The sequence below is a fragment of the Cynocephalus volans genome, chromosome 10 (genome assembly GCF_027409185.1).
Source record: "Cynocephalus volans isolate mCynVol1 chromosome 10, mCynVol1.pri, whole genome shotgun sequence".
In the NCBI taxonomy this organism is placed as follows: Eukaryota; Metazoa; Chordata; class Mammalia; order Dermoptera; family Cynocephalidae; genus Cynocephalus; species Cynocephalus volans.
Window position 1 is genome coordinate 98,088,841 of NC_084469.1, and position 22,499 is coordinate 98,111,339.

General features: G+C 47.2%; 1 protein-coding gene across 1 annotated transcript; it reads right to left on the minus strand.

The window, feature by feature from the left end:
* Positions 1–1,266: 1,266 nt before the first annotated feature.
* Positions 1,267–22,094, minus strand: ACER1 (alkaline ceramidase 1). The gene is made up of 6 exons (XM_063109005.1): positions 22,002–22,094; positions 6,323–6,437; positions 6,096–6,237; positions 5,060–5,197; positions 1,712–1,849; positions 1,267–1,474 (listed from the first exon to the last, which is right to left on the minus strand). The coding sequence occupies exons 1-6, from the start codon at positions 22,092–22,094 to the stop codon at positions 1,306–1,308; spliced, it is 795 nt and encodes a 264-aa protein (XP_062965075.1). The 3' UTR covers positions 1,267–1,305.
* Between the last annotated feature and the right edge of the window lie 405 nt (positions 22,095–22,499).

Consider the following 22,499-nt stretch of genomic DNA (forward strand, 5'->3'; position numbering starts at 1 on the left):
AGGATAATTAGGGATGGATGATGATGATGAATTGATATCTGGATGGTTGAATGGATGGATGGATAAGTGAATAGATGAGTTGGTGGTTGAGCAGATGGTTCAGTGAATGGATGGATAAATTAATGAATTGATAAACAGATAAAAAGACAGATAACAGAAGAAAGGATGAATGGGTGGTTCAAAGAAGAGCTCAATAGATGGATAGATGAATGATGGATAAATTAATGGTGGATGGATGGATGGATAAACTAATGGGCAGCTGAATTAAAGGATGGGTAGATGGGGTCGGTCCGTGGCTCACTCGGGAGAGTGTGGTGCTGACAACACCAAGTCAAGGGTTAAGATCCCCTTACCGGTCATCTTTAAAAAAAAAAAAAAAGTATGTATAGATGGATATTTGCCAGACTCTGTGCTAAGCACTTCACATACATGGGCTTGTTTTATCCACACAGAAACCCCACAAGGGAAGGAATATTATCTCCATTTTATGGACAAGATGCTTGAGCTTCAGAGGTAGCAAAAACCACTTTCCCAAGACTATACAAGTAGAAAACAGGGAGCAGGGATCCAAACTTAGGTCTGCCTGACTCCAGGCCCTGTGCTCTAACCATTGTGGAAACCACCCTCCCCACCACTGCTTTGAGAGCCCATACTGGGCATTCGAACTCCTCCCTGATGCCCCATATCCCCACAGTACCCAGATTGCCCAGGCTGGACCATCTGTGAACCAGTGATCATGACCCCACAAGTCTGCAGCAGCATGTGAGTGGGTCTGCACGGTCTCTACACACACGTGTGGGTGTAAGACAAGGTGCCTGGAAGGTGTGTTCTCTGGGATGCTCCCCAACTACCAGGGACATTGCCATGGTCAAAGACAGATTCAGGGAGTCTGGTGGTGACCACCAACATTTATAAGATGTCCAGGAAGCAAGCCCCAGCCTGGGATCATTCCCAGCAGAAACCACATAATGCAGTCCTCCCAGCACCTGGTAATGCAGCCCCATCAAGTCGTGTGACAACGACCATGAGGAAGCTGTGGACACGAGGAGGAAATGAAAGAGGGCAAGGGCGGGTCATGGAGGGGGATATTCCAGGAAGCCCCCCAGGGTCATCAGACTGCTGCTCAGAGACTCAGGAAGTCCATCCCCTGTCTCGGGGTGAGGCAGGACAGGACAAGGAGGATGGGGAAAGGAGAATGGAGAAAGGAACCACGAGTGTCCCCTGGGCTCAAGTCCTGATCCAGGCCTCTCTCAAGATGCAGGCAAGTCGGGGTGAGTGGCTGGATAGTCAAGAGGCTGGCAGGCCTCAGCAGTTCTTGTCAGCACCCAGGATTTCCACGTAGGGCAGTCCCACAGGCCAAGTGTCCCGAGGCCAGTAGTGGACTTTGAGGGTTTGGTCTGGCATCTCGTAGCTGGCATCCACCAAGGCCATGGAGACCATGGCGTAGGGGAAAGTGATGCTGATGAGTACATGCCTGTGAGATGCAGGGAGAGGGTTGTTAGGGTGCAAGATGCCCCTAGCCCCACCTTGGTCTTCCTGCTTATGGATCTTGGTCATCCAAGGAGCCTTCTGGGTCTGGCTTCCCCTCCTGAAACCTTCCCCCCACTGCTGAGTCTCCCCTCTCTATTTCCCCACCCCAGGCTCCTGATCTAAGCTCTAACATTTCAAATTCTCTCATTCTGGGACCCCAGGCCCTAGGGAAAGTGTTTACCAGATGCTGTGCAGGTAGGAAAAATGAATCCACTGCCAGAAACTGCAAAGGAAACGGTCGCTGATCCAGCTGGTCAGAGCAAAAGCCCATAAAACCACGGAGACCTCAATCAGATGCCGAAGCTCCTTATTGCTGGTCCTAGGGAGGGAAGAAAGGAGACCAGGGCCTGACTCAGATGGCAGTGGCTGAAGGCTCTGATGGGAAATGAGGAGATGAGGCTGGCAGGCTGGGAGGGGGATGGAGCAGGGCTTAGAGGTACAGGGCAGAGGGTGCCTAATACGTGCTCAGAGCTAACACGTGCTGAGCATTCACAGCATGCCAGGCGCGGTCCTAAAAGTCCTGCAGATAGTAACTCAGTCCTCACAGCAACTTGTAGATGAGTAAACTGAGGCACAGGCGATTATATTATCCCACACCTGATGGTTACACAGCTAGTAAGTGGCAGAGCTAGGATCTAAAGCAAGTTTGACTGATTGCATAATCTTTATTCTTAACCAACGAACCCTTCTGTGCTTGTGTATTTTGGGATATAAGTGTGTGCACACCTGTGGGTGAATGTGTGAAAACTTATGTTTGTGTGTGTGTGCATCTGGTGTGGGGAGCGGGTGCATTCTCTGGAGGCCATGTCTTGGGACAGCTCAAGACCAAAATCTGTTTCTCCAACAGCAGAGCTAAGCCTGTGTCCCTTGAGAAAGAGCATATTGAGGACGAATGAGACAGCAACTCCTTTATGGTTAAAAGCACAAGCTCTGCCCACTAGCCTAAAATGGGTTGGTTTGGGCCGGCCCGTGGCTCACCTGGGAGAGTGTGGTGCTGATAACACCAAGGCCACGGGTTCGGATCCCATATAGGGATGTCCGGTTGCTCACTGGATGAGTGTGGTGCTGACAACACCAAGTCAAGGGTTAAGATTCCCTTACCGGTCATCTTTTAAAGAAAAATAAAATAAAATAGAATAAAATAGAATGGGTTGCTTTGAACATCAGAATGCATAATAAATAAGAACTGGTGAGATCTGAATAAAGTCTGTGGTCTGGTTAACAGTATTGTACCAGCTTCCTGGCGTCAATTTCCTCCTTTTCCAATTGTACTATGGTTACGTAAGATGTTACCTTTGGGGGACAGTGGGAGAAGGGTCTGTGGGACTCTACTATTTTGCAACTTGCTGTGAGTCTATATTTATTTCAAAATAAAAAGTTTTTTAAAAATAGCATAATGACTGCAATAGATTGAAATACTTCAGAACTTTAAAAAATCCTGAGTTCATAATGATTATTTACTTACTTACTTACTTACTTATTTATTTATTCATTCATTCATTTATTTATTTTGCCGCTAGCTGGTACAGTGATCCAAACCCTTGACTTTGGTGTTATTAACACCACTCTCTAGTCGACTGAGCTAAACAGACAGCCCCCATGACACTTTTAAAAATCCACCTTGTTGTCCCTACTAGAGATGGCTAAGGCACCAACTCATTACTCTGGAAACTGATCATTAAGGGGAAAAGAATCAGTCATCTATTTCACCTTTCTTGTTCCAACTGTATTTCACAGTTGATGAGCAAAAGTCCTCATTGAAGAAAGAGCTCCAGATAATTAGGGCAGAAGGAATAATAGAATCTGCAAATCACCCTTCAGCAACCCCTTGCGAGATCATGGACCAAGGTCCCGTGCATCTATAGCAACTGAAACCACCAGTGGCTGCTGAAACCATTAGGTGGTTGGCAGAAAACTTTACAACAAAGGGACCTGGTGACACCATCTGAACCCACTGCTCGGCCCTAACAACACTGTTGGTGGGACAACCACTCATTACCGGGTTCTGATGGGTTGAACAGGAAGTATCCAGCATCACCCATGAAATATTCTTTATTTTATTTTATATATTTTTTGCCCATAAAATAGGCTGGCCTAAAAAAAAAAAAGGAAAGAAGAAAAAAGAAAGAAACCTAAATCTAGATCTATTAATTTTCAGGAAATACAAAAAAAAATAAATAAACACATTAAAAGATACTGCAGGAAGTGGTTGGCCAAATGTGGAACACAAATCATGCTATAAAATGACTACGTTTCTCTGTAAAATCAGAGGCACAAAGAAAAGGGGAAGGAGGCAGGAACTGTTATGAAATAAAGGAGACCTAAGAGACCATGTTTGGATCCTGGTTTAAACAAAATCAGGTGTCAGAGGCATCTTTAAGAAACAGGAGGGCCAGCCCGTGGCTCACTGGGTGAACGTGGTGCTGACAACACCAAGTCAAGGGTTAAGATGCCCTTACCGGTCACCTTTAAAAAAAAAAAGAAAAGAAAAGAAACTGAGGAATTGTCCATATGAACTGGGAATTAGATACTATTTTAAGGAAGCGCCGTTAACTCTGTTAGAAGTGTATGTGCCCTCTCTCATTTGTCCCTCTGCATCTGTCCCTATTCTTCTCTACCTGGCCCTCTTCCTGGGAGGCTGACCTGTGTGGACCAAATCTACAGGTGCCCTTGTCCTTGGGCTTCCAGTTGGATTGGCCAGTAGTTTTTGGTCGAGTTGGCCAATGGTTTCCAGTTGGGTTGGCCTCCCATCACCCCCACTGCAGGTCTCCAGATGGTCAACCCACACTTACTAGCACAGGAATTCCAAACAAACACTGCTAATTTTCCTACACCTTGTCTTCTCCCTTGTAAATAATCTTTTTATTCAACTCTACTCAAATGGCCCTATTTGAGAGCCTCCTCCCTATTCTGCAAAAACTTAATGTAGGTATTTTTTTAAAAAAGCATTCTTGGGCCGGCCTGTGGCTCACTTGGGAGAGTGTGGTGCTGATAACACCAAGGCTGCGGGTTCAGGTCCATGTATAGGGATGGTCGGTTAGCTCACTTGGGAGAGAGTGGTGCTGACAACACCAAGCCAAGGGTTAAGATCTCCTTACCGGTCATCTTTTAAAAATAAATAAATAAATAAAATTTTAAAAAGTTTAAAAAAAAAGTATTCTTTATCAGGAGCATTAAATCCTGAAAAACTTAGGAGTGAAATTATATGAGATCTGAAGGAAATATGTAACACAGGTTGGAAAAATGTGTTGGTTATTGGGGTTGGTTAGTGGAGGTGTGGAGGTTTATGGGGTAATCTCTCTACCTGTATGTATGTTTTGGGGGGTTTCATCATAAAAAGGATGAGCTCTGCAGTCAGACAGACTTAGGTTCAAATCCTGGCCCTACCACTCATTAGTGGATGATCTTGGCAAAGGGATGTCCCCTCCACAAGCCTGCAGTTAATGATAATTCAGTGCCTGCAACACAGTGAATATTGGGGGTGCTTGGGGTGGGGGGCACCTCCCAGGCGCCTGCAGCCTCCACTCACTTCCTATACTCCTGGCACACGATGTAGAGGATGTGCAGGGCGATGCTGTTGAGGGCGTACGCGTTGACCGTGGGCCGCAGGAAGGACAGAAAGGTGCTGAGCACAGTGGTGATGATAACCAGGCGGATGAACAGGGCCCTGGAGAGGAAGGGGTTCAGCTGAACAGGGGGGAAGGGGAGGTCCTGGGGAATTCAGGCAGGGTCATTTAGAGATCTAGTGGTCAAGGTGGATGAGAAAAGGGAAGGGTTCTGAGGAGTCCAATTGGGCTCAGAAAAGGGTCTGGAGCTTCCCTGGTGGACTCAGCCCAGGGTCCCAGGGACCTCAGGTGGGCCCAGGCAGGGTCTAATGGGGGGACCCAGGGATGGTTGGGTAGGATCAGGAGAGAGGGTCAGGGGGCTCAGGAGATTCACGAAGCTTCCCAGGACCCAGATGAGGTCAGGCAAGGGACTCAGGGGAGCCCAGGCAGGATGGGAGAATGGATCCCTGGGCCCAGGTGAATTTAGGAGAGGCCAGACAAGGGTTCTTGAAAACCTGAGAGAGATTAGGGAAGAATTACAGACATATCAGGAGTGATGGGAGGGTCCTGGAAGGCTCAAGTGGGTCAGGTAGGGTTAGAAGAGAGTTTAGGGTGAGTGTGGGATTAGTCAGGTCAAGAGAGGGACTCAGGGATCTCAGGAGGATCAGATGAAAGACTGCAGGGAGCCTAGTTGATAGGCTCAGGGTAGGGGTCTCTGGGGTCTAGGTAAGTTTAGGCATGGGGTCCAGGATCCCAGGTGGCTCAGACAGAGTGTAGAAATAGTCTTTGGCTATCAGGTGGGATCAAAGAAGGAATTCCAGGAAACCAGTTGGGATCAGAGGAGTGGTCTCTGGAAACCCAGGCAAATCAGGCAGTTAGGAGAGAATGCTGGGGTGGTCAAGGGAGGGATTCCAAGGGCCCCCAAAGGGCTCAGGGGTGGGGATTCCAGGGGGCCCAGGTGAGCTCAGACATGGGTCAACAGAGGCCCCATCTTGTGCAGACAGCCAGCTCCCACCCTACCTTTTCCCCCCTAGGAAGGCAGGGAAGTAGCAGCGGGGCATCCATATGCTGTAGCTACTGGCCAGGAGCCACAGGATGGAGAGCTCATCCAGCAACTGGCCCAGGAAGCTGAGCGTCATGTGGAAATACATGGAGAACAGGCCTAGAGTGGCAGAGGCAAGGGCAGGTGGTCAAGGCAGTCACCCCTCCCCACCCCCATCGCATCCCTGTCACAGACCCACACCTACCTATGACCATAAAGAGGATGCAGACACCGTAGATGTAGCGGGAGCGCTTCTGGGCATAGGGATGCATCAAGAACATCATGAGAGGCCCAAAGAGTAAGAAGGTGACATTGCTGAACTGGAGCAGAGAGAGACATGGGGAGGGGGCTTGTCAGACAGGGGAGGTAGAGCAGGGCTGCCCCTCTGTCCAAACCTCAGTCATTAGCCAGTTGATCACCTGCCACCTTTCAGGCAATTAACCAACCCAGGATTTGTCAATCATTCACCTGTCAATCTTTCAGCTGATCTTGACAGTCATCCTATTATCAATAGGTCAGTTACTCAATCCATTATTCTATTGGTTCATTCATTCATTCAGTGAGTGCTGCAAAGACTATCTGCCAACTTTCTATATATATTCTCCCCCCGCTGCACCTTCCTTTAGAAATAATACCTCCCAAGTTTTAGCTGGGCACACAGCTACCCAATGAGAGACTACATTTCCCAGCATTCCTTGCAGCTCATGCAGGCCTTGTGACCTGGTCTGGCCAATGGGATAAGAACAAAAATGACGTCTACTACTTCCAGGTCAGTCAGTCCTTAAGGAGCCACTTAAGTAAGGCTTACCCTCTCTATTCCTCTTTGCCCTTCCTGTGGGATGAAATGTGGTCATGAGTCAGCTTTAGCCTTGTAGATGAGGAAAGATGATATAATACTCTAGTGATGGGCTTCTAACAAACAGCATGAAGTGAAAGTGACTTCTGATGTTAAGTTATAAAAGGAATTGTGTCTTCCACCTTCTCCTCTTTATCTCAGAGCATGAGACTTTGTAGCTCCAAGCCACTGTACAATAAGACTAGTTACCTTTGAAGCCTCCTTGCTGGAGAAACAGCCCAGAGAGACCACATAGAAAGAGATACTGGAGGGGCCCTCATTGTTTGATTCTTCTCAGTCCAGTCACCACACACATGAATGAATGAAACTTCAGGTGATTTCAGTCCCCTTCCCAGCCTTCAAGCTGATACCCCCAACTGATGCCAAGTGGAGCAGAGATGAGCTGTCCCTGTCAAACCCTACCCAGATTGTAGACTCATAAGCAAAATAAAAGTTGTCATTGTTTCAAGCCTCTATATTAAGGGTGATTTGTTATACAGCATTAGCTAGCTGAGACAAAGAGGAAATATTACTGTGGGCTGAGGTGACCAGAAAAGTCTTCTTGGGGGAGGAGGAGGGAGATTGGAAGCCAGATGGTGTGGCTGCACCTCTTCAGAATCCCATGATTGCTCATCTTTGCTGTTGGATAAGGTTGTGTGTGGATGAATTATCTGTCCTGCTATAATTAGACACCTACTATGTTCCAGACCCCTATCCCTAAACTGGCAAAATTTGTTATTCCCAGACTCTCATTTCTTCCTCAAGACGACCCAGCCAGGTAGGTATTAGCATAACCACATTATAGAAGAAGATACTGATTCTCAGAGTGGTCACATGGTCCAGCCCCATCACCCAGCTGAGAATCCTAGATTCAAAACCAGATCCCAAGGACATGTGAGTTTCTTATGAGAAGGATCAGAGTTCTGTTCATGGTAGCAACAGAAACTGTTTCAAAGACTTCCACCAATTTTTGGTGAATAACAAATGAGTCAAGGTAATAACTAACAATAAGACCACCAAGAATATGGTGGTTACAGCAGAGAGTGAGGAGTGAGCCGTCAACAACCACCTTCTCTTCTTCCTCATTAACCAAACTGATTTGGTTCAGTATTAGGAGGACACATCCTTCTGGGGAGGCAAGCCCCAGACCAGGGAGGAGAAAAAAACAAGTGGTGTAAGCTAATTTAATTTTCCCCGTTCTTCTATAGCAGCATTGATTTTAGCTGGGCACATGGCCATCGAGCTAAAGACTACATTTCCCAGACTCCCTTGCAGCTACACATGGCCATGTGACTAAGTTCTGGCCAATGAGACATGAGCAGAAGGACAGGATACAGCTTCCAGGTTGTGCTCTTTTTTTTTTTTTTTTTTTTTTTTTTTTTTAAGATGACCGGTAAGGGGATCGCAACCCTTGGCTTGGTGTTGTCAGCATTACGCTCAGCCAGCGAGCCAACTGGCCATCCCTATGTAGGATCCAAACCCATGGCCTTGGTGCTATCAGCACCGCATTCTCCCGAGTAAGCCATGGGCCAGCCCCCCAGGTTGTGCTCTTAAAGGGAAGGAGCATGCCTTCCTCTTACCCTCTTTCTGATGGAATGCAGGTGTGATGGGGTAGCTTCTTATATAATGCAGATTAGGGAAATGGCCTAGAGATGACAAAGTGACTGTATAAAAGGATCCTGGATCCCTGGCACAAGAGAGCTTTCCCATTAGCCCCAGAAGCTTATGATTAGATGTTAAATAAGAGGGAAATAAATTTCTAACTTCATTAAGCCACTATTATTTGAAGTCTCTCTTACATCAGCTGAATCTATATCTTAAGTTATATATACCCCATTTCTTCCTTGCTAAATAAACTCAAATTTTGTTCAGACATCAGGAGGACATGTCCTTCAGGGATGCAGGACTTAGCCCCAAGGCATGAGTCATCCTTGCTGCCAATGACTGGTGAAGAAATGGATGTGTGATAAAATTCTAGCCAATGAGACATGATGGAAGTACTGATGGGGAATTTCTGGGAAAGTCTTATTATTGAAATCTGGTCCAGCGAAAAAGCCTTTGGACATTGTTGTGATGTTCAAAAAGTGGCAGCTATTTTGCAACCACGAGGAAACAAGGGTGAGAGCAAAGGGGCCGGCCTGTGGCTCACTCGGGAGAGTGCGGTGCTGATAACACCAAGGCCGCGGGTTCGGATCCTATATAGGGATGGCCGGTTAGCTCACTGTGTGAGCGTGGTGCTGACAACACCAAGTCAAGGGTTAAGATCCCCTTACCGGTCATCTTTAAAAAAGAATAAAAATACTTGAGAACAATAGTTCCCAAATTTGTAGGTCTCAAGACCCTTTTATGTTCTTAAATGTTACTGGGAAACCAAAAGAGCATTGTTTTATGTGAATTACATCTATCAAGATTTATTATATCATTAAGCTGGCCAGTTAGCTCAGCTGGTTAGAGCATGGTGCTGATAACACCAAGGTCCAGGGTTCGATCCCTGTACCGGCCAGCCACACACACACACACACAAAAAGATTTAGTATATTAAAAAATGAAAGGAAAAAAATTTTAAGATATGACTACACAAGCACGCATTTTGTTGGCCCTCAGAGAGCATGATGCTGTTGTACATCATGTAGCCTCTGGAAGATTCCATTGTACCCTCATGAGAGAATCATTGAGTAAAAAAGGCAAATAGTATCTTCCTATTATTATCACATCAAGGAACCCCTAAAAGGATCTCAGGGATGCCAGAAGTCCCTGGAGAATATTTTGCTATCTCTGTACCCTAGGGATAGCAGGGCAGAAAGATGGAAAGAACCAAGCAGTTTCATAGTGTTAAGCTGCTGAGCTAACTTATTCCAGAACCATCTACCTCCAGACTTTCATTTTTATAAAAATTAAGATCACTGTTTAAGCCATTCTTTGTTGGGTGTTTTGTTGAAATCAAAGCATCCCAATTAACAGGCTTTGGGATCTAAGTGACATGGGATTAAATCCACCCTACCTTAGTCACTAACTCAGGGCTTCGGGAAGGTAACATACATCCTTGACTCTCCACCTCTGCATCCTCAAAATGTGCATAATGCCACCTACCTCTTAGTGCCGTTGACCTAAAGGTCCCAGGTCTCACTGGCTTACAAGTACAATTAATGTGACATGAACATGTGCACCAATATTTCGATGTCTCAAGGCCATGGCAGTTGATGGAGGATTCTGACTCCAAAAACAAAGTCTCCTCCAGATCTGTGTGGACCACAGTGGATGTCTCATGTGAGCTCAGAAACAAGTGTTTTCTTCTGCACTTGCCAACTTGAGGACAGCCAGCTTGCTTTCTCAATTATACACTTCCCCAATAAAATCTTCTTCTTGTGAAGGTCTCCTTAAATGCCTGCATCATATCTTATAAAGAAATAGCATCCGGTTATCTAGGACTATCTGTTATTTGCAGAGCCCTGGTCTAAAGGATGCTGACTCAAAAAGGCAGAGCACAGTGGTGGGTGTGGGGGAAGTCATTCATCCATTACAAGGTCAGCATCTATGAGCCTAGGAACTGGGCACTTGTACAGATTCCCAAAGCAGAGGTCCTCCTGATTCTAGGGCAGCCCATGGCTCTCCCTAGGTGACCATGGAACCAGCTCAAAGATCACAAGTTGAAAAACTAGCCTGGGCCACATGGGTAAACTGGCTTCCCAGCCTGTATCTCCACCTTCATCTTGTTTTCCACCCTGGTGCTGTTGTCTGCCAGTAAACAAGGTCATGCCCATCTCCAGATCTGCCACCTAGTTCATAATGGCTACCCCAGAACATAGCAGTGCCCTCCCCCAACTGGCCATTGGTATCATGAGACCCTATACCCCACTGGAGGAGATACTCATCCCAGCTGCACCAATCAGGTGTTCTGTTTTGAGAAGTTGAAACTTGAAGCAGACACAGAGCTTAGGAGTCACTGAAATTGAGTCACACCATTGGCAACTCTCTAAGGAGGACTTTGGACACTGTTGTAATGTTGAAGATGTGGCAGTCATTTTGCGACCATGAGGGGAGAAGGCAGAAATCAAAAGCAAATATTCAAGGGCAGTGTTTTCTCTTCTGCTGAGTCCTCCAGAGCCATGCTGGGTCCCTGTATTCTCTTCTTTCCATTTTCTAAGATACCCCAGTATCTTTCCAGTGCATTCTCTTTTTTGTGTGTCTTTTTGTGGTTGTTGTTTATTTGTTTAAGCTAGCTTTCTATTGCTTGAATTCAACAGAGGCATCACCATTAGTATATTAGCTAGGATTCTTTGGTAGTAAGCAACAGAAAATGATTCTGGTGAATCTTCACTATAAATATAAGTATATATTTATTAAATATTGGCTTAGACATGGCAAGTATATAATAAATATATTGTTTATTAAATATTTATATAGGTTTTGTACATATATGCTTATTAATTTATTTATTCATTCCCACACTTATTACAAGGGTTCTCACTAATCAAAGCAATTGCCAAAGATGATAAAAATCAAAAACTAGAGCAGCTCTGAGCCTCTAAAGGACAACCTCTTCTGGGGGTGATGGAGTTTGGATGTGTTGTCCCCTCCAAAACTCATGTGGAAATTTGATCCCCAATGTGGCAGTGTTGGAAACTGATTGAGTCATGGGGGTGGATCCCTCATGAATGGATTAGTGCTCTCCCTGGCGGAGGGGGGATTAATGAGTGAGTACTCACCCTATTAATTCCCACAAGAGCTCATTGATTAAAAAGACCCTGGCACCTTCTCTCTCTCTGTCTTGCTTTCTCTTGCCATGCGATCTGCTTGTACCCACTGGCTGCCTGCCACTTTCTGCCATGAGTAGAAGCAGTCTGAGGACTAGTGCAGATACAGCTGTCACAGAATCATGAGCCAAATAAGTCTCTTTTTCTTATAAATTACCTAGTCTCAGGTATTTCTGTTATAGCAACACAAAACAGACTAAAACAGAAAATTGGTACCAGGAGTGGGGTGTTGCTATACAGATACTTGAAAATGTGGATGCAGCTTTGGAACTGGGTAATGGGCAAAGGTTGGAGGGTTTTGGAGGACTTAGAAGAAGAGAAAAAGACAAGGGAAAGTTTGGAGTGTCTTAGAGACTTATGTGGTGGTGAGCAAAATGCTGATAGAAACGTGGACAGTAAAGGCCATGTGGATGATGAGGTCCCAGATAGAAATGAGGAACTCATTGAGAATTGGACAAAAGATAACCCTTGCTGCACCATAGAAAGGAATTTGGCTGCATTGTGTCCATGCCCTTGGACTTTGTGAAAGTTGGAACTTAGGAGCTGTGAACCAGAGTATCTGGCAGAAGAAGTTTCTAAGCAGCAAAGCATTAAGGACACTGCGTGGCTACTTCTAACAGCCTACACTGAGTTATGGTGGAAAAGGCATGATGTAAAGCCTGAAATTAAAAGGGATGCAGAGAGTAAAGTTTTGGAATATTTGCAGCCCAGCCATGTCGTAGAGAAGCGGAGAGCAGAAGAAAAACACAAGGGTGAAGCAGGTAAACTAGTTGCTAAAGACATTATCTTGGTGGTGAGGCAGCCAGATGCTAAGAACCAGGACAATGGAAAAAATGTCCCAAATGCATTTGAAAAGTCTGGAAGGGTGCCCCACCCATTACAGGCCCTGAGGCCTAGAAGGACTGAGTTGTCCCAGAGGACAGACCTGGGGCATAGCTGCCCTCGGGATCCTGCTCCCTGCATCCCAGCTGCTCCAGCTGGAGCGGCCCCAAGTGTGGTTCATGCAGCAGCCCTGGAGAGTAGAGGCCCAAAACCTCGGTGGCATCCACGTTGTGTTAAGTCTGCAGGCCAGCAGGACATGCGAGCAGTGGGGGTGTGGCAGCCTCCACCCAGATTCCAGAGGATGTATGGAAAAGCCTGTGGACCCAGGCAGAGATCTGCCACAGGGGTGGAGCCACTGCAGAAGACATCTACTAGACCAATGCCGAGCAGGAAAGTGGGGTTGGAGCCCCCACAGAGAGCCCCCACCAGGGAAATGTCTACTAGAGCCAGATAGCAGGGCTTCTGCCAGGACCCCAGAACTGCAGGGCCACAGGTAAACACCAGCCTGGAAAAGCTGCAGGCACCAGCACAGCTTACTGGGCTGTGCCTGGCAGAGCTGTGGGAACAAGGCTGCCCGATGCTTTGGGGGCCCAGATGCCCAATTGTGCCCAGGATGCAGGACTTGGAGTCGAAGAACATTATTTTGGAGCTTTAAGACATAATGTCTGCCCTGCCGGATTTCAGACTTGTTTGGGGCCTGTTTTTCCTTTCTTCTGGCCTATTCCTCCCTTTTGGAATGGGAACGTGTACCCAATGCTTGTTCCACCATTATATCTTGGCAGTAGATAAATTTGGTTTTGTCTTCACAGGTTCACAGCTGGAGGGACTTTTTGCCTTTGGTCTCAGATGAGACTTTGGACTTTGGACTTTTAAGTTGGTGCTGGAGCGAGCTAAGACTTTTGGGACTGTTGGGATAGAATGATTGTATTTTGTATGTGAGAGTGACATGAGTTTTGGGGGGCCAGGGGCAGAATGATGGAGTTTGGATGTGTTGTCCCCTCCAAAACTCAGGTGGAAATTTGATCTCCAATGTGGCAGTGTTGGAAACTGATTGAGTCATGGGGGCGGATCCCTCATGAATGGATTAATGCTCTCCCTGGGGGAGGGGGGATTAATGAGTGAGTTCTCGCTCTATTAGTTCCTGTGAGAGCTCGTTGCTTAAAAAGACCCTGGCACCTTCTTTCTCTCCTCTCTCTCTCTCTCTCTTGCTTCCTCTCGCCATGTGATCTGCTTGTACCCGCCGGCTGCCTGCCATTTTCCGCCATGAGTAGAAGCAGCCTGAGGCCCATGCCAGATGCAGATGTCCCAGAATCGTTAAGCCAAATAAGCCTCTTTTCCTTATAAATTACCCAGTCTCAGGTATTTCTGTTATAGCAACACAAAATGGACTAAAACAGGGAGCATAAATGAAAACAACTGTGTTCAGTCCTGATGTCCAGATTCAAGATGCAAATTCCAGAGAGTGTTGCCTGGGCCACAACCTACCCTTGACATGAGGCGGGGCACTTTGATTAACCATCTCACCAAGACCATAACCAGCAGGGGAGGGTCATTTGGTTGCTGGAAGAAAAATGGGACAATGAATACTGGATAGGCAAAATCAATGGATAGCCACTACAATTCTGGCATCCATTCCTTTCCCCTCAGTGGTCCCAGGACAGGTGCACAGGGGCCATGCCAGTCCTTCCCTGAGCCTCTTCTCAGCCCATGACTCTGCCTCAGGTACCTCCATCTGTGCTGATGGACACACACTCCCAGACAAACCCAGCGTTCCTTCTGCCTCCAGCCAAAGACCAGCCCTTGGGCATTTCAATGCATGCCTGGAGATACTGACCTAACCAGTCTTCTAAACTCTAAAGCCTCCATTTAAAATACGTCTGTGGCTCCCTTAAATAAAATCCAAACTCTTAAACTTGGCTTATAAATTCCTTGCGTAACTGACTTCTCTCCAACTTTGTAATGCAGGTGGAAGAAATAATTCATTTCCTCCAGATGAGACACACTCACTCTTACCTCTTACCTTCAGGACTTTGCACGTGCTGTTCCCAACGCCTGGAATATTCTCACTCTCTGCTTATCTCTCTTTGCCAGACCAACCACTACTCCACCTGGGCATCACCTGTTCCATCCAACCTTCCCAACTCCCCAAGGCAAGGTCAGTGGGTCTTCCTTTCCGCCCTGCGTCATTCCACTTTCCGACACTTGTCCTGTTACTCTGGAACTCTCTTGATCTCCTTAAACTCACTTTGAGAACAGAGATTGTGACTTCCCTACTCTCCATCATACTCTCAAAAACTGGAATATCGTAGGTGCCCAATAAGTCATGACCATTGACCAAATTGCAAAACAGGTTCAGATGGGTCCTCTGTCACATGTGTGAAAACACCTTGCAGAGAGTCTTGCCCATAGAAAGTTCTCGATAAAAGTCCATGACTGTTACTTTCTCCTCTTTTGACCACACAACTTTAGGGAGATTGTTTCTAATCCTTGCTCCCCTCCCCACAAGGTCTGGCTTTCTAGTTCTTGTTTGGCAATGAAGAAATTGAGTCTCAGAGAGGTGAAGTGACTTCTCTGAGGTTGCACAGCTTGTGGGATTCAGAAGCTTGCTTTTAATCTGTGCCTTGAAAGACAGGAGGACCAGACAGGTAGTGGTGACTAAGAGAGGGGCTCCCCTGCTGCTGCCTGGTTGTGTGACCTAATGCCTCTGTGTCTCTCTTTCCTGCATCAGTAAAATGGGAGTGAATCACCAATGCTACCTTGCAGGCTGTTGAGGCCAGGCATTGTAAGACTGCATTGCTAGGTGTGTGGTTCAGGCTCAATAAATAGCAAGGTCTGCTGCTGTTATTGTTGAGGGAGATAACAGTAATAGGCCTGTTACTGGTATAGTTATTCCAAGCTCAGAGGCCAGCAGAACTGAGACAGGAGTTATCAACAATGCCCAGGAGTGTGCAGAATGAGGACAAGAGTATTGGGTGGAGACCATGACTCATGGGCCCCAACCGGCTCTGGAGTCTCTGATAAGCATCAGAGACCGCCCCATGCCGGGGTCTCCCTCCCTGCCTCTGGGGATGAGCCCCCACATTTCCCAACCTCTCACCCCACCCAGGTTCTGCTGCACGAGAGAGACACCTGTCTGGGATCCTTTCTAGGGCCAGCCCAGCCTTGAGCTCTGAACACAGACAGCCCAACAGGTAACCTCACCTCCCACTCTTCATTCATTCGTTTGCTCCACACCCATTCCTTGTACCTGCTATGTGCTCAAGGACCTGACCAGTGCCTGAAAACAAAGTCCCTGTCCCTATGGGGTGTATCCAGTCAGAACATCGGGGCACATTCTGTGCCTGTTTTCTCCTACCTACAAGTGTGATGATGAGGATTATGGAATTAAGTGCCATGGAGCCAGGGAGTTTGGGCTGTTTTGTTCACTGCTGTTGAACACCCCCCCCCCACCTGCCCCCAGTGTCTAGAACAGTGCCTGGTACACAATAGGTGCTCAGTAAATTTTTGTAGAAAAGAATATGTGCAAAGAATACATGTAAGTAATGCACACGTGTGCTCAGCACATGTGCTGCACTGGCTATGTATACGGCATTGCTATTATTCTGGAATCGTTTGCTGTTTTGTCACTAGTACCCAGAAGAGTGTGTGGCAGATGTAGCTGAATCCCTTAGTCCTGGAAGAAGGAAACAAAGAAGGAAGGAAAGAGAGAGGGAGGGAGGGAGGAAGGAGGGAAGGAGTCACATATTAGGTAGTGTTTTGTGTCTGGCGTCTGTCACTGAACAAGATGTTTTCAAGGTTCACCCACACTGTAGCATGTGTCAGAGCCTCGTTCCTTTTCACTGCTGAATAGTATTCCATTGTATGGATATACCACTTTCCATTCATCTGCTGATGGACATTTGAGTTGTTCAGTAGTAGTTTTATCCTCTCCATGGTCCTATAAATGAATACCCTGCAACTGCCCCCTTTTTGGGTAGGAACTCAGTAAATATTTGCTGAATAAAAGGACGAATAAATGAGTTTTTCTTTCTTAGCACAGACCACCCCCTGGAATCCTGTATCCTTGACTTTGTTTTATTGTCTGTCTCTCCATCTTCCAGAACATCAGCCCCACCAGGGCAGGGGTTTTTGTCTTTTTGTGGTCACTGCTGTGTCCCCAGAGCCTAGAACAGTGCCTGGTGCATATCAGCTACTCCATCAATTCTCGCTGGATGAAGAATGAAATGAAGAGATTGTTGTCCCATTGACTTGGGCCCCTCCATCAGCCCCAGGAGGCCAGCAGGGTGCAGATCACTAACACCCATTTTTCCAAAGTAGAAAAGGGAACAATTGAATCAGGGCCCAGGATGTGTCACAGGCATGATCATCAGTTTTGTGCATGTAATTATTCATTTCATGGTGTCTGCCCTCCCTGAGGACAGGGACTGTGCCCACCTTGCTCTCTGCAGGGTCTGGCGCACCACAGGCACATGGTAATTAATTGTTTTTGCTGTGAACACGGATGAAGAGGAAGGCAGAAGAGGGAGGTGTGATTGAATCTCAAGTCCACACTCAGGGTTTAGAGCTCATGGGGCCTGCCCATCACCTGCAGTGAGGGGCTCAGAGAGGGGCAGGTGTCCCCCTGGGTCACACAGCATTCAGGGAAGAGCTGAGGCTGGAATCACACTACAGAGGCCAGCAGTGGGAAGGCTCAGACGAGGAGGTGGGGAGGATGTGGGACACGGGAGGGGCACTGCAACCTACAGCCCCCTCCACACCCTCCCTGCTCTGATCTCCTGTCTTTGGTGCCCCCCAGACTCCCCCCAATCATTCCTACCTCTGTGCCTTTATCTATGCAGATCCCTGTGCCAAACATGCCATTCTTTGTTCTGTAGCAGAGTATCTGAGAGGGAGTTTTCTAAAGAGGATGAGAAGCAGAGCCTCTGAAGCTTTGGCAGCACCCCCAGGAAAAAATTCAGCATCACAGTAACCTCTGGGAGCCTTGAAACTTCCATCTGTGCCACTTGAAACTCTCCTAAGTTATCCTTGGCCCAGAAGGAGGCCACATGTGGAGGCCATTGGGCCAACACGAGCAGGTGCAAACTGGGGCAGCCCCCACCTTGGTTTCTTCCCCTGCCCCACTTGAGCCAGACCCTCTCATACCCCTGACCGCTGTTCCTGTTGGGCGACTCTTCCTGGCTCTCTGAGCCCATCTGCAAAGTGCAACCAGGTGCCCCAGCTGACCCCATGTCACGACTCTCTTCTGCTCAAAAGCTGCCTATGGCTCCCCAGTGCCCTCAGAATGGACCACACAATCTTCAGCCTGGCATTTCTGATTTGGCTTCTGGAAAGCTCTCTAGCCCTTTCTTTCACACTTCAGTTCTCCCCCTGCAGGCAGCCTGGGCTCTGGCTTCAAGCCCACAGCTTGTTTCTCTTGTTGCCCTGGTTTTTCCCTCTGCCTCAAGCTAACCATGGGCTCGGGATGTCTGTTTCAAATTCTGGACTCCCCATAGCTTGGAACCTCTGAGCTGCTATGGAATCCCAGGATCACCTAGCATGGGTTGGTTTACAGCATTTTGGTTGAGTGAATGAGTGAGTCCATCAATGAACACAGGATAAATTTTGAACACTCAACGTTGAGTTTTTATCTCTCTCCACATTCTAGCCACAAGAACATACTTTTCTCTTTCCCAGTATGACCAGCTTCTCTTCTACTTCCAGAACTGAGTACATCCTTTTCCCCTCTTCTGCTTTCCTTTCCTGGACTCCTTCCCCACTTGACGAACTCCTATCCACCTTTCAAAGCCCAACTCCTAGGTGCCCTTCTCCATGAAGCCTTCCAACCTGGCCTGAGTCCTTCATTGCTTCCTTCTTCTATAATCCTGACCATGAGTGGCTGGGCTCTGCCTCCCCAACCCCAGACTCAAAGCCTGCAAGCAGAACTGCAAGAAAGCAAAAGATTCTCCTTCAGAGCAGTGTTTTCCACCTGTGAGTCTTGACTCATAAATGGATCATGATGAAATCAATACGAACGGATTTAAAATGTTTCCTGTTACATATTTTGTGTGTTTCATTTACATCCCTAGATCAAAAGTATGCTTTTAAATAGCTGCATATTTATACAATACTACTCTGCCATAAAAAAGAATGAAATACTGCCATTCACAGCAACGTGGATGAACTTGGAGAAAATTATGTTAAGTGAAATAAGCTAGGCATAGAAAGAGGAATACTGCCTGTCCTCACTTATAAGCAGGAGCTAAAAATAAACAAAGAAATAAATAAAAAAGAAAGATACAATAATTACAATAATATGCTGAACTTTCAAAAGAACAGAACAGAACTGAGGTTATCACAGGTGGGAAAGGTAGAGGAAGGGGGAAAGGGATGAATTGGTAAAGGGCCGTGAAAATCAATGCATTGTATAGTGAATATACTAATTATTCTGATTTGAACATCACATACTGCACACAGGTATTGATATTCTAATGCTGTACCCCAGAGATATGCCCAATCAACTATGTCTTAATTAAAAAATAAATTTAAAAAATAAAAATACATAGATGCATAGTATTACCAGAATTCAGCCCCACACACATGGGTGACAATGTTATAGCCTCCATTTTATGAGGGGCCTTCAAAAAGTTCATGGAAAGATTCATATTATTTTAAATTCTACTTTTCCATGAACTTTTAGAAGTACCTTCATATTCATTCATTTATTTATTTCAATTTAAAATGACTCAGGGTGACTCATATATAAATCTTGTTGTGTACTGTAATTATCTCTTTAGTAAAAATTCCTAGAGGCACAATGACTCAGTTGGGGGGTGGTCATTTGTAAATCCACCTCACACACACAAGATTTTTTTTTCCTTTTCACACAAGTTTTTTAATTGTTCGCAGGAACCTGTAATATGTGAGTATGTCCACGTGCACTAGAAATAAACTCATTTTTAATCACTAATTTGAGATGCTAAAAGAATCACTTACTGTTTTCTATTTGACTGGTTATTTTTCTATGTGTACATATATCAGAAGCTGGCAAACTATGGCCAAGTTCAGCCAACTACCTCGTATCGTATGGCCCACAAGCTAAGAATAATGTTTACATTGTTAAATGGTTGAAAAGCTAAAAGAATATTGTTTTGTGACATGCGAAAATTATATGAATATCACGCTTGTGTCCATAAATAAAGTTTTATTGGCATACAGCCATGACCACGCTCATTTGCATATTGTCTCTGGCTGCTTTTGAGCTGCAAAAGCAGAGTTGAGTAGTTGCAAAAAAAAAAAAAAAAAAAACCATATGGCCCATAAAGCTGAAACTATTTACTAGCTAGCCCCACACAGAAAAAGTGTGCCATCCACCCACCCTCCTTGAACTATATGATTTATTAACTATGGTGACAAGTTTGGGACGCTCAGAAGTGTTTTGGAGGGGGAAAGTCTTGAAGAAAGCCTTTCTTTAAAAGATTTTTTTGTAGCTAGCTGGTACGGGGATCCAAACCCTTGACCTTGGTGTTGCAACTTTGCTCTCTAATCAACTGAGTAACCGGCCAGCCGGGAAAGCCTTTCTCACACAACTCTGATTCTATTCCTCAGCCCCTGACCTGTTTGATCAGAGTCTTTTTGATAGAATAGAAGAGAAAATATCCAAGTGTGTTCACACCAGGGAAAGGGAAGCATTGTTTTGTGAAATGGTTGTTTCTGTTTGATAAATATCTGAAAAGGTGGAACTGGGTGATGTTGATGTAAAATCTCTTTTCTAATATGGGTTGTGACCAGGAAAGTTTGAGATCTGATGCTTTACAGTGTCTACAGGTTGCTCAATTTACTTCATTGAGAGACAGGCTAGGGCTGGCCTGTGGCTCACTCAGGAGAGTGTGGTGCTGATAACACCAAGGCCACGGGTTCGGATCCCTATATAGGGATGGCCGGTTCGCTCACTTGGGAGAGCGTGGTGCTGACAACACCAAGTCAAGGGTTAAGATCCCCTTACCAGTCGTCTTTTAAAAAAAAAGAGAGAGAGAAACAGGCTAAAAGAGAGTCCAGTGGAGGAGCATTTTGCAGGAGAGTACGCAGCAAGACCAGGTCCCAGCCCATACTGGAGCCAGTCCCTCGCTCAGTGCTGTCTGTGGGGTCCCCCACCTGGGGTTGTCCCAGGGGCTGCTGGGGAATCCAGAGAGAAGGGTTCCAGAACCCCCAGCCCTCTTAGCCACTGGGGATCATTGCATTCAGTCCCCTCCCATTCTCCAGGCGGGACTACTGAGGACCAGAAAGTGTATCTCTGGCCAAGGAAGTACAAAACCAGGAAGATTACAAGGAACCCTAAAGTGTCACACTCCTGCCTCCCAGCTCTGGGAAGCCACCAGGTCAAAGGTAAGAAGGCCAGAGCAACCCAGCCCTCCTGGAACTGAGCCTCCTATCCTACCTTCCAGAAAAATTTCCTGGACTCACCAAATTTAAATCCTGGCTCTGACTGCCAGGGTGACCCTGAGCATATCCTTCGAACTCCCTGAATGCCTGTTTCCTCATCTGGAAAATGGGATAAAGTCTGTATAATATATATTGCATCCGATTTCCAATGTCATTGTGAAGATTAAATGAGATATTTCACGGAAAGTGTTTAGAATAATGACTGGTATACAGTAAGTGCTCGGTAAAGGCCAGTATTGGTATGATTGCATAGCTCACTGTTTACTGAGCACGGATAACGTGCAAGACATAGAGCTAAATTAGCCACTTGGTCCGCGTTAACCACCCTCCCAGGAGCTCCGGGAATGCAAGCGCCCCGCCTCCTGCCCCTCTGTGTCCCCAGCGCCCGGTGCAGGAGCACCGCCACCGCTGCCTGTGCCTTTGACTGCTGCATCTTTCCAGCTTGGGTTAAATGCCGTTGTCATTTATGCATCCGCGATTTTTGAGCACTTCCAATGCAGTCCTACAGCAGGGGCTGGGGGAAGGATGTCTGACCCTCCTGGTTTGCCCAGAACTGCGAGGTTTCCCAGGAGGTGAAACTTCCAAGGCTGACATCAGGATAGTCCGGGGCAAACCAGGACGAGCTGGTCACCCCTAGGCTTGGGGTGCAGCTGAGAACAAGACGGACACAGTCACCTCTTCCAGGAAGCCTTCCCTGATCCGCCCTCTCCCCCCCGCTGGCTCAGGGACCTCCTCTGGGCCCCCACAGCTGCCTGTGCGCCACCCCCCCATGACAGCACCGTCACCCCGGGTTGCAAATGCCTGAGGTCATAGATGTTCTCCGCTCAAGGAACGCGGAGACCGACTCTTTTCCCGCCACTACTGCGTTTCCAAAACCTGCTGCAGAGCCTGGTGCCCAATACACGTAAATGAATGAAGGCTGCCACTCGCTGTCCACCGATGTGAACCCTGGAGCTCAGACGGGCCAACCGCTCGAGCCAGATTCCCCAGCGAGGATGCAGAGGAGCCGGGACTTGAACCCGCGTCCCCCGCCGGCGCTGTCGCCCGGCCCTCACCGTGTTGTAGAACTCGGCCACCAGCTGCGAGTACTGGAAGTTAGTCTCGCACCAGTCCACCTCGGAGCTCTGGTAGGCGACGATGCTGGGCATCCTGAGGCAGGGACGGCCGCACTCTGGCTGCGCCCGGCAGACAGGAGCGAACGAGCCTGGGAGGGCCGGGCCCAGGCGAGGCGGGGAGAGGACAGCAGCAGGGTGGCCCGCGGCCGCCGAGAGGAAAAACCTGCTGGGCCGCTCCGCGGTTGCGCCAGGGCAGCCTGGCTGTGCAGTGTCGACCGCCCAGGGCATAAGCCATGAGGCTGGCACCACCCGGGTAGGGCGGGGGCGAGCGGGAGGAGGCCTCCTGTCCCGGCTCACTGGGAGGAGTTGGGGCGGGGTGGGGGGCTGTTTTTAGGACAGTAATAAAAAAAAATGAGTACTAAGCTGTCCCCATTTTACAGATGAGCAAACTGAGGCACAGAGAGCAAAGTCCCTTGCTGGTGGGTACACGGGTCGTAA